Genomic DNA, 16,288 nt, shown 5'->3' with positions numbered 1-16,288 from the left:
CGACCTCATCTGGAAAAGGGGGATGAAGACCGGGAGCCCCCCGTGGGACGGCCCGATTCCCCCGTGTCTCCCCCAGCGCTTAGGACGGCGCTCGGCACCTAGTAGGCGCTTAGCGGATACCGACGTTATTATTATTATTATTATGAGCATTTAATTAATTAAATTGAAATCGATTTAAATTAGGCCGTATCTCCCCCAGCGCTTAGAACGGCGCTCGGCACCTAGCAGGCGCTTAACGGATCCCGACGTTATTATTATTCTTAGGAGCATTTAATTAAATTTAAATGAATTTAAATTACGCCGTATCTCCCCCAGCGCTTAGAACGGTGCTCGGCACCTAGTAAGCGCCTGACAAGCGCCGACATTATTATGATTCAATGAAATTAAGGAGCGTTTGGAAGTCATTTGGAAGTTCCGGGGGGAGGCCGGGACGGAATTCAGAGCCTAGAAATTCCCTGAGGGCAGGGATCGCTTGTGAAATACCCATGATGACTACGGTCCCGATGATGACTACGATGACTACGGTCAAGCCCTTACCGGGTGCCGGGCACTGTGCTAAGCGCTGCGGGGGATACAGGGTAACGAGGTTGGATCCAGTCCCCGTCCCGCAGATCTTCACCCCCGTTTTGCAGCTGGGGGGACCGAGGCCCGGAGAAGTGAGGTGACTTGCCTAAGATTCGTTCGTTCAGTCGTATTTCTGGAGCGCCTCCTCTGTGCGGAGCACTGTACCGAGCGCCCGGAACGGACAGCTCGGCGCCGGATAGAGACCGTCCCCGCCTGATGCCGGGCTCACGGTCTAAGATCAGCCAGCGGACAGGCGGCGACGAAGACCGTGAGCCTCCCCTGGGACCGCCCGACGACCCTGGATCTCCCCCCAGCGCTCAGCACAGCGCTCGGCACAGAGGAAGCGCTTCACAGATACCAACGTTATTAAGACGGGAGCCGTGAGGCGCAACCGTTTTACCGATCTGTCCGTTCCAGGCGCTTAGTACGGCGCTCTGCACCTAGTAAGTGCTCAGTAAATACTCTTGAACGAATGAAAGTGGCGGAGCGGGGATTCGAACCCGTGACCTGCGACTCTGGCCACTAAGCCACGAGCTCGCCGTAATAGTAACATCGGCCTTAAGCGCTCGCTATGTGCCGAGCGCCGTTCTGAGCGCCGGGGGAGCAACAGGGGCGTCAGGTTGTCCCACGGGAGGCTCGTAGTTATCCCCGTCTTCCAGATGAGGTTACTGAGGCCTAGAGAAGCAGCGCGGTTCAGTGGAAAGAGCCCGGGCTTGGGAGTCGGAGGTCACGGGTTCGAATCCCCGCTCCGCCACCTGTCAGCTGCGCCACCGTGGGCGAGTCGCTTCGCTTCTCCGGGCCTCGGTGACCTCATCTGGAAAATGGGGATGAAGCCCGGGGGCCTCACGGGGGACGACCCGATGACCCCGGATCTCCCCCAGCGCTTAGAACAGTGTTGGGCACATAGTAAGCGCTTAACAAGTACCGACATTACTATTATTATTCTGTGGGCCTCAGTGACCTCATCTGTAAAGAGAAGCAGTGCGGCTCAGTGGCAAGAGCCCGGGCTTGGGAGTCGGAGGTCACGGGTTCGACTCCCGGCTCTGCCGCTCGTCGGCTGGGTGACCGGGGGCGAGTCGCTTCACTTCTCCGGGCCTCAGTTGCCTCATCTGTCCAATGGGGATGACTGGGAGCCTCCCGTGGGACCACCTGATGACCCCGGATCTCCCCCCAGCGCTTAGAACGGTGCTCTGCACCGAGGAAGCGCTTCACAGATACCAGCGTTATGATTATTTCACTCTCTGGGCCTCGGTGACCTCATCTGTCAAATGGGGATGAAGACTGGGAGCCTCACGTGGGGTGACCCGATGACCCCGTAATCATAATAATGTTGGTATCTGTTAAGCGCTTCCTATGTGCCGAGCACCGTTCTAAGCGCTGGGGGAGACACGGGGGAATCGGGTCGTCCCACGTGGGGCTCCCGGTCTTCATCCCCATTTGACAGATGAGGAACTGAGGCCCAGAGAAGTGAAGTGACTCGCCCACGGTCACCCAGCTGACAAATGGCAGAACTAGGAATCGAACCCATGACCCCCGACTCCAAAGCCCGTGCTCTTTCCACGGAGCCAAGACACGGGGGACCCCCGTAGCTCCCCCAGCGCTTAGCACAGTGCTCTGCACGTAGTAAGCGCCTGACAAATACCATCGTCATCATGAGGAGGAGGAAGGGGCGGGGCCAGGGCGGGTGGGCGGGGCCGAGGGAGGGGGCGGGGCCGCGGGGAGGGACCAATGGGAGCGGAGCGTGCGGGAGGGGGGCGGGGCCAAGCGGGGCGGGGCAGCGCGCGGAGGGCGGAGCCGATGGGGGCGGGGCTACGCGGGGCGGGACCAATCGGAGCGGAGTGTGAGGAAAGGGGGGCGTGGCCAGGCAGGGCGTGGGGCGCAGCCATTGGTTGGCTTCAGTGCGGGTGGGCGGGGCCTAAGGGGGGCGGGGCCTCGCGGGCCTTTTTGAGCTGCGCTCGGTGCGCTCCTCCCCCCAGTCTCCAGGCGACGGCGCTCCATCCATCGATCAATCAATCAATTCATCGATCAGTCCGGCTGCAGGTAAGCGGGGGGGGGGGACGACACACACGCTTCCCCTCGCTCTCACCTCGCCTCCCGCCCCCTCTGCCTGATAATTACAATATCTCTTAAGCGCTTAGTATGTGCCAAGCACCGTTCTGAACGCTGGGGAGATGGTCATTCGGTAGTATCTATTGAGCGCTTACTATGTGCAGAGCACTGGACCAAGCGCTTGGAGTGGACAGATCCTCAGGTGGGGCTCACCGACTTAATTCCCATTTTCCAGAGGAGGTCACTGAGGCACAGAGAAGTGACGTGTTTACAGCAGCAATGGTGTTTGTTAAGCGCCCACTCTGTGCTAAGCGCTGGGGGGGGGGGATAAGGAGATCAGATGGGCCCACGTGGGGCTCACTGGCCTTCATCCACAGTTTAATAATAACGTCGGTATTGGTCAAGCGCCTCCGAGGTGCAGAGCACTGTGCTAAGCGCTGGGGGAGACGCAGGGGGATCAGGTGGTCCCACGTGAGGCTCCCAGCCTTCATCCCCATTTTCCAGATGAGGTCACCGAGGCCCAGAGAATAATCATGTTGGTATTTGTTAAGCGCTTCCGAGGTGCAGAGCACTGTGCTAAGCGCTGGGGGAGATCCGGGGTCATCGGGCGGTCCCCCGTGAGGCCCCCAGGCTTCATCCCCATTCTGCAGATGAGGGAACTGAGGCCCAGAGAAGTGACTCGCCCCCAGTCACCCAGCTGCCAAGTGGCGGAGCCGGGATTCGAACCCCCGACCCCCGACTCCCAAGCCCGGGGCTCTTGCCACCGAGCCGCGCCGCTTCCGTCGACAGACGAGGGAACCGAGGCCCGGAGAAGTGAAGTGACTTGCCCAAGGTCACCCAGCAGACAAGTGGAGGGGCCGGGATTCGAACCCAGGACCTCGGCGCCCAGGCCCGGGCCGTGGCCGCTGAGCCGGGCTGCAACCCAGGCTCCTTTTTCTAAAGCCGTCCGGTGCGGCTCTCTAAGAGCACCGAGTTAAATCCAGGCCAGAGGATGAGCCTTGCAGTGGGGGGACAGAGGCTCCTCAGTGGTACTTACTGAGCGCTCACTGGGTGCAGAGCACTGTACTGAGCGCTCGGAGGGCACGGGACGGCAATAAACCGACACGTTCCCTTGCCCACCGAGGCCAGGTCACGTAACGGTCATTTATTATTAAAGGACTACGGAGGAAGAAAGGGGAGCTGCCGAAAAGGGACGACGCCGGGGCGCCTTTTCTCATCACCCGCTCCGCCCCCGATCTCGTCTCCCAACTCCACTGCACTCTCCCAAGCGCAGCGCTTAGTACAGCGCTCCGCACCCCGGCGGTGTAGTGAGTGGAAACCGGGCCCGGGACTCAGAAGGTCACGGATTCTAATCCCGGCCCCGCCACTTGGCTGCCGCGTGGCCTTGGGCCCGAGACTTCGCTTCTCTGGGCCTCAGTGACCTCATCTGGAAAATGGGGGTGAAGACTGGGAGCCCCACGGGGGACAGAGGCCGGGCCCACCCCCATCTGTGTGTGTCCGCCCCGGCGCTCAGTACGGCGCCCGGCACCTAATAAGCGCTTTACGCATACCATCATCGTTATTATTAGTATTGTAGTGATTATCATAATAATGTGGGTATCCGTTCGGCGCCTACTAGGTGCCGGGCGCCGTCCTAAGCGCCGGGGGAGACCCGGGGTCATCGGGTCGTCCCACGGGAGGCTCCCGGTCCATCCCCGTTTTCCAGATGAGGGAACTGAGGCCCAGAGAAGCGAAGCGACTCGCCCGCGGTCACCCAGCTGACGAGCGGCAGAGCCGGGAGTCGAACCCACGCCCTCTGACTCCCAAGCCCGGGCCCTTCCCGCCGCGCCGCCTCCCCTATTGTGAACGAAGGATCCTATCGATCGGAGGCGCTACTTCTTCCCGGGTGGCTGCTTCGAAAGTCTTTGGTTTCGGAATCAGACGGGGGAGGACGATCGGACGTCTCGCTAGGACAGGGAAGGGTCCGGGAAGGAATTATTTAGTCTGTGAGTTCCCTCTTAAGGAGGGGTTTGGAAATGGGGGTGGGGGGTGGGGGGGTTGGGGAAGAGCGGGGGTGGCGGGAAGGAATTCGGGTTTTGTTTCTTCCTCCAGAGCAACTCCAGGAAGTTGGGTAAGGAGAGCCTGCTTATCGGCCTATCCATCTCGGTTGCTACGGAGATCATAAATCAGGTCAGAAGGCGTCCCTGAGAAGACCTTCAGGCCGAGGGCCGATGTGTCATCTGCGGGTGGGGGGGGGTCCCCCCGGGGAGGTGGGCAAAGGAGCGCCGTTGTTAAAAAAAAACAAAAAACGTGTTTACCATCGGACCGACTCCGCAAACTGGCATCTCTTTCGACATTTCGGGAAGTCTGAGTCATCAGCTCGAGTTTACCGAGCAAAACGAGATTTGATTTTTCCGTGCCTCCGAGACGAAACTTTTCACCCTCCGGAGCTAGGGGAGGGCGAGGGCGGGAGCAGACTTCTAAGTGAATTAATTACTGTTTACGGGGGACTCCGAGATCCAGAGACGAAAGGCGCTGGAGACGTGCAGCCTATTCATTAGAGACGTATATTTTTCTCTTTAATGGCTCGGCTTCACGTAGCGCCCCGGTGGGAAAGACCCAGACCGTCGGCCCGACCGAAGAGGAGGCCCGGCTCGATCCGGCAGGTCGGGTGGGCCGGTTGGGAGGTCGGAAGAACGCGGCCCGAGCGGAGGAGAGTCAGTGGGTGACTTTTAACCGTCCTCCCTTTATGGTTTCTGAACGTCGCGGGCCTCTATCTTCTCTTCCTTCCCGGGGCTTGGGAGAAAAGTTCACTCTCAGGTTGCTAAGTGGCCGTTTATACTGGGTGCCGGGCCCAGGATTATGAGACGGGACCCGGTCCCTTTCCCACACTGGGCCCGCCGGCCTATAATAACGACTACCGCGGTATTGGTTAAGCGCTCACCGGGTGCCGGCCACTGTACTGAGCGACGGGGCCGGTCCCAGCAAATCGGGTCCCCGTCCCGGGTGGGGCCCGCAGTCTCCATCCCCGTTTCACAGATGAGGGCACTGAGGCCCGGAGAAGTGGAGCGATCCGCCCGAGGTCACGCCGCAGACGGGTGGCGGGGCCGGGATTAGAACCCGTGACTTTTTGACGCCCGGGCTCGTGCTCTATCCGCTCCGCCCTGCTGTGGCAGGGAGTGTGGATCGATGGCTCATTTGTGATCGTAAATCGCTTCTGTATTTCTTCTGATGTCCTTCTCCCCCTCTAAACTGTAAGCTCACTATGGGCAGGGGTCAGTCTTCGAATGCTGTCCTGTTGTTGTTCATCTGAATGTATTTCTTAAGTGCTTTCTGGGTGCCAAGCTCTGTACTGAGCGCTCGGGAGAGGACAATATAGCAATAAATAGACACATTCCCTGCCCTCAACGAGCTTACAGTGTGAGGGAGTTCTCTCCCAAGCTAATAGTACCGTGCTCAGCGTATAGTAAATAAACGGATTGATTTTTTTCCCCTCCTGCCCCCCCAACCACCGCCGTTTTCCAGATGATGATAACAATAATTGCTATTTTAATTACAAATACTTTTTAAAATGATTATAAAAATTATTATTTTCATTACTCTCGAAATGATGATGTTTGTTAAGCGCTTGCTATGTGCCACGCCGCTGTTCGAAGCGCCGGGGTAAATTCAAGGAAATCAGGTTGCCCCACAGGGGGCTCCCAGTCTTGGTCCCCATTTTCCAGATGAGGGCACGGAGGCCCAAGGAAGTTGAGTGATTTGCCCGAGGTCACCCGGCTCTCAAGTGGCGGGGCCGGCATTCGAACCCACGACCTCGGACTCCCAAGCCCTTGTTCTTTCCGCTGAGCCTCGCCGAGGATGAGAAAACAGTCCCAGAGAGGTGAAGCGACTTGCCCGAGGCCACCCAGCAGATGGGGGGCCGAGTTGGGCCGCCTCTCTGCTAGGCCAAGGGGGTAATAGTAATGATGATGTTGGTATCTGTTAAGCGCTTACTAGGTGCCGAGCACCGTCCTAAGCGCTGGGGGAGATCCGGGGTCATCGGGTCGTCCCCCGTGAGGCTCACGGCTAATCCCCATTTTACAGATGAGGGAACTGAGGCCCAGAGAAGTGAAGTGACTCGCCCACGGTCACTCAGCTGACGAGCGGCAGAGCCGGGAGTCGAACCCATGCCCTCCGACTCCGAAGCCCAGGCTCTTTCCACTGAGCCGCGCTGCTTCGGGGGGTGATCGTGCAGAGCGGAGGGGCATTCTGTAAGGTCGCGGAGCCCCTCACCTCCTGGGCGGAGGAACAGGCAGCCTGTCCGTCTGCCTGTCTTCCGGTAATAATAATAATAATAATAATGTGGGTATTTGTTAAGCGCTTACTACGGGCCGAGCACCGTTCCAAGCGCCGGGGTAGTTACAGGCTAATCGGGTCCCATCCGGGGCTCACGGTCTTAATCCCCATTTTCCAGAGGAGGTAACTGAGGCCCCGAGAAGTGAAGGGACTCGGCCGAAGTCGCCCAGCCGACAGGCGGCCGAGCCGGGATTAGAACCCGTGACCTCTGACTCCTAAGCCCAGGCTCTTTCCGCGGAGCCAGGCTGCTCCTCGAGGATGCCTATTTTAGAAATCCCTGCGGGTGAAACCTTGAAAACCTGCCCGGACCCCAAGTGGGCGGCTCCGTCGGAGGGGTTCCTCCCCCCACCCCAAAACTGCCCGCGGTTAGAACAGCGAGGCCCTCGTTTCCCATCCGTGAAAGGTTTTCCCTTCTTCCTCTCCCTTCCTCCCTTCTCCCACCCCGACTGGATTTTTCCACCCTAGTTTATTTACACGGAACGACGCCTCGGCTGAGGTTGATCGTTTATTTATTTTTTAATGGTATCTGGTGGACGCTTACTCAGTGGCGGGCATCGGATTAAGAGCTGGTGTGGATCCAAGCCAATGGGGTCGGACGCGGTCCCCGTCCCGGGCGGGGCTCGCGGTCTTAATCCCCGTTTTGCGGAGAAGTGAAGCGGCTGGTCCGGGGTCGCCTGACGGAGCAGGATTAGAACCCAGGTCCTTCTGAACTCCCGCCCCCGCCCCGCTGCCTCTTTGGCCACGTTCGCCGAGCGCCGCTCTCCCCAGAGAACGAGAGAGAGGACCCCCGAGGTCTCTGACCTTTCCACACCTCCCCCAGGAGGCCTTCCGGGATGAACGTCTCTGCTCCCGAACGCTATCTCTCCCGCTCCGCTCTGGCCCGCCAACATCCCCGCGCTCCTCACGACCCCCCGGGGCATTTCCGACGGATAATAACCGTGGCATTTGTTAAGCGCTTACTACGCGCCGGACACCGTACTAAGCGCCGGGGCGGATGCCGGCGAGTCGGGTCGGACCCGGTCCCCGTCCCACGAGGGCCTCCCGGTCTCGATCCCCGTTTGAGAGATGAGGGGACCGAGGCCCAGAGGGGTGACGTGACCCGCCCAGAGTCGCATCGCAGACAGGTGGCAGGGCCGGGATTAGAACCCCCGACCCCACCCCCCCCCCCGACTCCCAGGCCCGGCCTCTCTCCGCTACAACCGGCTGCCTGACTTACAGGTCCCATTCTGAGGTCATGGGTTCGACTCCCGGCTCTGCCGCTCGTCAGCTGCGTGACTGTGGGCGAGTCACTTCGCTTCTCCGGGTCTCGATTACCTCATCTGTAAAATGGGGATTAACCGGGAGCCTCACGTGGGACCACCCGATGACCCTGGATCTCCCCCGGCGCTTGGAACGGTGCCCTGCACGCGGTGAGCGCTTAACAAATACCGATATTACTTATGGGGCGCCAACCGTCCGCAGAGCGCTGGGCCGAGGGGTCGGGAGCGTGCGCCGGAACGGGGTCGGTAGACGCGTGGGGTTTGGCGTCCGGAGGGGCGGACGGACGTGAGGAGGAGGAAATGATGGACTGACAAGCGCCGTGGGGCCGAAGGAGGGCCCGGTCAACGGTTCAGATCCAAGAGCAAGCCAGGGCGACGCGGAACGGAGTAGGGAAGAGAGGAAATGGGGGCTCCGTCGGGGAAGGCCTCCCGGAGGAGGCGGGCCTCCAATGAGGCTTTGAAGTGGGGGAGACAGAAGTTGAGATAGCGAGGCTTGATTCTGTTTCTCGCCGTCGTCCTCGTCCGTCCGTCCCCCCCCCCCCCCCGATTAGACCGTGAGCCCGTCAGAGGGCGGGGACCGTCTCTACCTGTTACCCGTTTGTCCGTTCCAAGCGCTCAGTCCAGGGCTCTGCACAAAGTAAGCGCTCAATAAATACTACTGAACGAACGAACGAGGCTTGGGAGGTGGAGAGAGCGATCTCCCGTCGGATCTGCCGAGGGAGGGCGGCCCGGGCCAGGAAGTACAACGTTAGACCTGGAAATTAAACCTAATTACATAAAAACAGATCTTAACATAAACAAGCGCTGGGCGAGGGCGGGGTGACTCCCACTGGGCCTCAGTGCCTCGGTCTGCAAAATGGGATACGGCGGCGATCGAAGTGGACCGGACGGCCACTGGCCTCCCGATCTGGAGCCCCCCCAGCAGCTTTTCCCGCTGCTTCCGATGATCCCCGGGGGTTTGGGAGTAGAATTCCGTCCCTCCCCCTCACGTCCCCGTCCGAAGGTCTCTCGCTTAACGGCTTTTCGATTCGCTCGGTCGTACTCGTGGAGCGCAAGGCACCGTCCGGGACGCTCGGCTCTGCAACCAACCGAGGGGGACTCGGATCGTTTAGCATCCCATCGAAATAGGAAGAGTCGCCGGGGAGAAGGGGGCCGGGGGTGGCGGCTACGTTACGCGGGGCCGCGGAGGGACGCCCCTCCCTCCGCGTGAGATTTGCAAACACGGGGGTGCCGATGATAATGTTGGTATTTGTTAAGCGCTTACTATGTGCAGAGCGCTGTTCTAAGCGCTGGGGGAGATACAGGGTTATCGATAATAACCGTGGGGTGCGTTAAGCGCTTACTCTCTGTGAGGGACTGTGGTAAGCGCTGGGGCGCATCCGAGCAGATCGGGTCGGACGCGACCCCGGTCCCCCCGGGGGGCTCCCGGTCTTCATCCCCATTTTCCAGATGAGGGAACCGAGGCCCAGAGAAGCCAAGTGACTCGCCCGAGGTCACGCAGCAGATAGGCGGCGGAGCCGGGATTGATCCTCTCTTTTCTTTTCGTTTTAGGAAAATGGCGGACGGTTTTTCTGTAAGTGTCCTTGGCTTCTCATCGTGCCCTGGGAGGAGGGAGGACGGCATTCTCTGGGGTTTTGTTTTCTAAGGGGGAGGGCCGGGCTCTCCCTGAGAATGACGATGGTATTCGTTAAGCGCTTCCTACGTGCCAGGCACTGCTCTAAGCGCTGGGGTCGATTCCATCGGGGTGGACGTGGACCCTGGCTCACGGGGGGCTCACCTGGGAGGATCTGGGGGGGGACACTGGGAGTCTTGAGAGAGGTGGGGGGCTCCTCGGATCTTCACTGTGGGGGTCAAGGGACGTCCTGGTGGGCCGGGTCTGAGCCTCCTTCTCCTCCTAGAAATAAATACCACCGACCATAAAATGGTAGCCAACCGGACGGTGTGGCCTAGTGGAAAGAACACAGGAGATCTGGGTTCTAGTCCCTGCCCTGCCGCCGGGTGACCTTGGGCCGGTCACCTCCCCTCTCTGGGCCTCGGATCCCCCGTCTGTGAAATGGGGATGATAGTCCCAGCCTCCCGGGGGTGGGAGGAGAAAACCGAGGTCGTTATTAATGGGCCACCGGGCCCCGGAGAGTTGAAACGGGCCCGCCTTTGATTGCGGTATTTAAGCGCTCGCTATGGGCCGAGCGCCGCTCTTCGCGCTGGGGTCGACTGAAGATGGTCAGGTGCCGCGCGGGGCTCGCGTTGTAAGTGGGAGGGAGAACGGGTGGCGAAATCCCCGTTGTTCAGAGGAGGGAAGCGAGGCCCGGAGATGGAAGCGACGCGCCCGAGGTCCCAGAGCAGCAGGCTCGCGGCGGAGCCGGGATTAGAACGCAGGTCCTTCCGGCTCCCGGGCCCGGGCCGTTCCCGCCGGGCCACGCTGCTCCTCTCGGACTCACGGCGGGTCGTCCGGCTCTCGCCGCCCTGCCTCTCGGCTGAGAGGCCTCTGTTTGTTTTCCTTCCAGCTCACCGACGCCCTGGCGGGATCCGGCAACCCCAACCCTCAGGGCTGGCCGGGGGCTCCGGCCCCGGGGGCTTACCCCGGCTATCCCGGGGCTTATCCGGGCTACCCCGGCCAACCGCCAAGCGGCCCCGGGGCCTACCCCGGCCAAGCTCCTCCCGGGGCCTACCCGGGCCAAGCTCCGCCGGGGGCCTACCCCGGTCAACCGCCAAGCGGCCCCGGGGCCTCCTACCCGGGCCCGGCTCCCCCCGGGGCCTCCTACCCGGGCCCGGCTGCCCCCGGGCCTTACCCGGGACAACCTCCAAGCGGACCCGGAGGCTACCCGGCCGCTGGCCCCGGCTTCGGCCGACCGCCCGCTTCCTTCGGTCCCTTGGTGAGTCACTCGCTCCTTTATATTTCTTTCCTTTTTCTTTTCTTTCTTTTCTCCTCACTTCTCTTTTCTTCTTTCTCTTCTCCTTTTTCTCTTTTCTCCTCTTCCTCTTCCCTTTTTTCTCCTCTCTTTCTCTTCCTCTTCCCTTTTTTCTTTTCTCCTCTCTTCCTCTTCCCTTTTTTCTTTTCTCCTCTCTTCCTCTTCCCTTTTTTCTTTTCTCCTCCCTCTTCCTTTCTCTTTTTTCTTTTCTCCTCTCTTCCTCTCTCTTCTCTTTTCTCCTCTCTTTCTCATCCCTTTTTCTTTTCTCCTCTCTTCCTTTCTTTTCTCTTTTCTTCCTTTCTCTTCTCTCTGTCCCTTCCTTTCTTTTCTCTTCTCTTTCTTTTCTCCTCTCTTTTCCTCTTCTCTTCCTTTCTTTTCTCCTTTCTTTCTCTTCCCATTTTTTCTCCTTTTTTTCCCTCTCCTTTTTCGTTTTTTCTTTTCTCCTGCTTTCTCTTTCTCTTCCTCTCCCTTTTTTCTTTTCTCCTTTCATCTCTTCCTTTCTCTTTATTTTCTCTTCTCTTCCTTTCTCTTCTTCTTACTCTCTCCCTTCCTTTCTTTTCTTCTGTTCCTTTGTCTTCTCTATTTTCTCTTTCTTGTCTCTCCTCATGGCATACGTTAAGTGCTTACTATGTGTCAGACACTGTACTGAGTGCTGTTGTGGATACAAGCCGATCTGATTAGACATAGTCCCTGTCCCACATGGGCCTCACCGACTTAATCCCTCGTTTTCCAGACGGGGTATTTGAGGCCCAGAGAAGCGAAGCGACTTGTCAAGGCGGACAAGGAGTGGAGCTGGGAATAGAATCTCAGGCCTCTGGGCTTAACTGTGTGCAGAGCGCTGTACTGAGCACTTGGGAAAGAACACTAGAACCAGACCCATTCCCTGCCCGCAACGAGCTTCCAGTCTAGGCGGGGAGACAGACGTGAACAGACTACAGAAGAATATGGTCTGCTTCACAGATTTGCGTGCCTCCTCTGCGGAGGGTGTGTGAGAAGCTCTCAGCGCGACCCTCACCTCCATCCACTCGCTGGTATTCATTAAGCGCTTACTGTGTGCGGAACACTGCACCGAGTGCTTGGGAGAGGACGGTAGAACAGAGTTGGCAGACGCGCTCCCCGCCCACAGTGAGCTTGCATTCTAATCGATCGATGGGGTTTGAGCGCTTAGCGTCCGCAGAGCGCTGTACTAAGCTCTCGGGAAAGTACAGCACGACGATAAACGGTGACATTCCCTGCCCACAGCGAGCGTGCAGTCTAAGGGTGGGGAGGCAGAGACATCGATACGCATAAATAAAATGAGCGACATGGGCGTCAGCGGTGTGGGGCTGAGGGCGAAGAGCAAAGGGAGCGGGAGATGACGAAAAGTGGAGCTCTTCACTTAGTCAGGGAAGGCCTCTCGGAGGAGGTGGGCCTTCAGGAAGGCTTTGGAGCGGGGAGGGGGGGAAAAGAGTCGTCTGGCGGAGGTGAGGAGGGAGGGCGTCCCAGGTCAGCGGTAGGACGTGGGCCGGGGGCCGACGGCCGGGTGGGCGAGGAGGAGGCCCGGTGAGGAGGTGAGCGGCGGCAGAGGAGCGGAGCGTGGGGCTGGGCTGGAGAAGGAGAGGGGGGAGGTCAGGTGTGGGGGGGGGGGGGCGAAGGGATGCGCGGCTTGGAAGCCGAGGGTGAGGGGTCTCTGTGCGATGCGGAGGTGGATGGGCGACCACGGGAGGTTTTTCGAGGAGTGGGGTGACCTGGCCTTCTCTCCCACAGACCGTGCCTTATGAGCTGCCCTTGCAGACCGGGTTCATGCCCCGCACCATGATCACCATCGTGGGCACAGTGAACCCCCAGGCCAACAGGTAAGCGGGAGGTGCCCGGGGCGCGGCCGGGGGAATGAGAGGGGAGGGCAGAGGGGGTGGCTTTAGCCTCGATTTGGCGCTTACTGGGGGCCCACCGCCGGGGCAGAGATGGGGGAGCGGCGTGGCCTAGACGAGGGGTTCGTTCATTCGGTGTCATGTTTATCGAACGCCTACCGTGTACGGGGCACCGTACTGAGCGCTCGGGAGAGGGCGAGACGACAACAGACAGACACGTTCCCTGCCCGCAACGTGCCAAGGGTCTAAGGGGACCTGGGTTCTTATCCTGGCCCTGCCAATTAGAGAAGCAACGTGACCTAGAGCCCGTGCCTGGGAGTCAGCAGGTCACGGGTTCTAACCCCGACTCCGCCCTCGTCTGCCGTGTGGCCTCGGGCGAGTCACTTGGCGTCTCTGGGCCTCAGTTCCCTCCTCTGCAAAAGGGGGATGAAGACTGGGAGCCCCGCTTAGGACAGGGACCGCGTCCAACCCCATTACCTCGCCTCTCCCCCAGCGCTCAGATCGGCGCTCGACCCATAGTAAGCGCTCAACAAGTACCGCCGTCGTCATCGGGGGGAAATACGGCCGAGTGAACGAAAGGCTCCTCTTCCTCCTCTTGGTTCAGGCTGGCCTTGGATTTCAAGAAGGGGCCCAACGACGTGGTCTTCCACTTCAACCCCCGCTTCAATGAGGACAACAAGCGGGTCATCGTCTGCAATTCCAAGCTGGACAACAACTGGGGCCGAGAGGAGAGGCAGAGCACCTTCCCCTTCGAGGCGGGCAAGCCCTTCAAGGTGAGCGAGCGGCCGGGCCTCCTCGGCCCGCGGGGACCCCGAAACCATCCTCCCGCACCCCGAATCTGAGTCCCCCCCGGCCAGCCCGGCGGATCGACCCCCCCCCCCACCTCCGCACCGAACCGTGAAGCCGTGGGGTGGAGCCGCCCGATTCTTCACTGTTGCAAACGCTCACGTGAGCCGTGTCGGCGGGGCGCAGTGGAAGGAGTCGGAGTCGGGTTCTGATCCCCCCCCCCCCGCCCCCCGCCGCCGGTCGGCTGCGTGACTTTAGGCAGGCCGCTTCTCTGTGCCTCAGTTCCCTCCTCTGGAAAATGGGGATGAAGACTGGGCCGTCCTGATGACCCTGTCTCTCCCCCAATGCTTAGAACGGTGCTTGGCCCTCAGTAAGAGCTTAACGATACCCTCCTCGTCGTTACCGTCAGGTCACTCCTCCGAGTTCCCTCATCTGGAAAGTGGCGTTAAGAGCGCGAGCCCCATACGGGACAGGGTCCAACCCGATTAACTTGTATCTACCCCAGCGCTCAGCCTAGAGTTCGGCACGTAGCGAGCCCCCGACGAGTACCGGAATCATCATTGATCCGTCTTCCCCATCTTGGCCCTTTCGGGAGTGCGGTTCCCCGGGCCGTCGGCCCCCTGTGGCTACCCAACTCGCTTGCATTATCCTCTCGCGAGCATTTAGGACCGTTCCCTGCACACGGTAAGCACTCACTAAGTACCACTGATATGGAGTAGTTAGTAATAGGATAGTAATGCCATTTATCACGTGCAGTACGTCGTTCTAAGTGCATGGGAAGTTCAACTATCAAGCGGGTGCTAAGCGGAAGCAGCGTGGCTTAGTGGATCGAGCTCCCGCCTGCAAGTTAGACCCCGGGTCCTTCGGACTCCCGGGCCCGGGCTCTGGCCGGTTCGATCCGATCTATTGATCGAGCGCTTAGTGGGTGCGCGGCGCTGTCCTGAGCACTCGGGAGAGGAAAAATCGAAAAGAACGGACGCGCTCCCTGCCCACGACGAGCCCGCCATGCTGCTTCTCCTTGCCAGGGAAGGGGTACGGCCGCCCCTGCCCGCTTGCCGCTTCGCCCGCTCCGCAACGGGTGGGCTGCCCGCAGCCTCACCCCCCTTGTCACGTCCCGTTCCAGATCATGGTCCTCTGCGAGACCGACCACTTCAAGGTCGCCGTCAACGACGCCCACCTGCTGCAGTACAACCACCGGATGCGTGACCTGAACCAGATCACCGGCCTGGCCATTTCCGGCGACATCACCCTCACCAGCGTCACCCCCGTCAGCTTCTGAGGCGGGGGGCCTCCGCCCACACCCCGCGGGGAGGAAGGTGGTTCCGTTCGCGTCCCCGCTCCTAAGTAGCCGCATTTAATAAATGCTCTTACACGAGACGGTCTCCCCGGGCGGTCTCCGAGCGGCCGGACCGCGGCGTGAGGGGGCGGCGGGGAAAAGACGGGCCTGTCGTCGCCTCGCCGAGGCTCACCCCCCAGCTCGCCCTAATTCACCGCAGAAAGGGAGAAAGCCGGCACGAGGCAGAGACCCCGAAATTTAGAGGTCGTGTCGAGAGGGTGCTTCCCGTCCAGGTGGGGACGACGCCGGCCTAGCGGGGAAAGCAGGGTGGCCTCACGGATGGAGGTTGTGGGTTGTGGGTTCTAATCCCCGCTCTCCCACCTGCCTGCTGCGTGACCTCGGGGAAGTCACTTCACTTCTCTGGGCTTCAGTTCCCGCATCTGGAAAATGGGGATTAAGAGTGGGAACCCGGCGTGGGACCGGGACTGCGTTCAAGCCGACTGGCCTGTATCCACCCCAGCTCACTGCCTGGCACGTAGCAAGCGCTTAACAAATAGTAATAACGATGGTATCTGTTAGGCGCTTATGTGCCGAGCACTGTTCTGAGCGCTGGGGTAGACACACGGTAATCAGGTTGTCCCATGAGGGGCTCACAGTCTCCATCCCCATTTTACAGATGAGGTCACTGAGGCAGAGAAGCGAACTGACTGGCTCCAAGTCACACAGCTCAGAGGTGGTGGAGAACCCACCGCCATGCTGCTTCCCCCCTCTCCCCACTTAAATTCTCTATTTGTAAAAAAAAAAAAAAATTCCCCTAGCTCGACCTGTATGTACCCCAGTGCTTGGAACAGTGCTCGACCCCCTAGTAAGCGCTTAACACATCATCGTCATCATTGCAATTATTTGAAGATCTGGGTTCTGCTCCCGGCTCTGCCCCGCGCCTGCTGTAAGAAAGTCATTTCACTTCTCTGAGCGTCGGTTCCCTCATCTGTCAAATGGGGATGAAGGCTGGCGGCCCCACGTGCGACAGGGACCCGCTCACCTTGTATCTACCCCAGTGCTCAGTACAGTGTCTGGCACGTGGTAAGCACTTATATTCATTGAGCCCTTAACTGCCGGCCGAGCACTGTACTGGGCGCTTGGGAGAGCACGGTGTAACAGAGGTGGTAGACACATTCCCGTTGAAAAAAAGTTCAAATACACATCATGCGGGAATAAGCTAACTCACTTCAGAACCCGGAAGACTAAACTGGAATAGGTCTAGCGTGTAACCCGATGCTT

General features: G+C 59.8%; 1 protein-coding gene across 4 annotated transcripts; it reads left to right on the top strand.

The window, feature by feature from the left end:
* Positions 1-2,540: 2,540 nt before the first annotated feature.
* Positions 2,541-15,106, top strand: LGALS3 (galectin 3). Of its 4 annotated transcripts, none has more exons than XM_029079040.1 (7): positions 2,541-2,604; positions 4,705-4,782; positions 9,738-9,759; positions 10,691-11,059; positions 12,842-12,930; positions 13,550-13,718; positions 14,855-15,106. In XM_029079040.1, the coding sequence occupies exons 3-7, from the start codon at positions 9,742-9,744 to the stop codon at positions 15,008-15,010; spliced, it is 801 nt and encodes a 266-aa protein (XP_028934873.1). In that variant the 5' UTR covers positions 2,541-2,604; positions 4,705-4,782; positions 9,738-9,741; the 3' UTR covers positions 15,011-15,106. The 4 variants fall into 4 exon arrangements, with proteins under 4 accessions (XP_028934873.1, XP_028934874.1, XP_028934871.1 ...); XM_029079038.2 differs by lacking the exon at positions 2,541-2,604 and adding an exon at positions 4,485-4,598; XM_029079041.2 differs by lacking the exon at positions 4,705-4,782 and having other exon boundaries at positions 2,547-2,604.
* The last annotated feature ends 1,182 nt before the right edge of the window (positions 15,107-16,288 follow it).

The sequence above is a fragment of the Ornithorhynchus anatinus genome, chromosome 14, assembly GCF_004115215.2.
Source record: "Ornithorhynchus anatinus isolate Pmale09 chromosome 14, mOrnAna1.pri.v4, whole genome shotgun sequence".
NCBI lineage: Eukaryota > Metazoa > Chordata > Mammalia > Monotremata > Ornithorhynchidae > Ornithorhynchus > Ornithorhynchus anatinus.
This window is presented reverse-complemented; position numbering and strand designations above follow the sequence as displayed.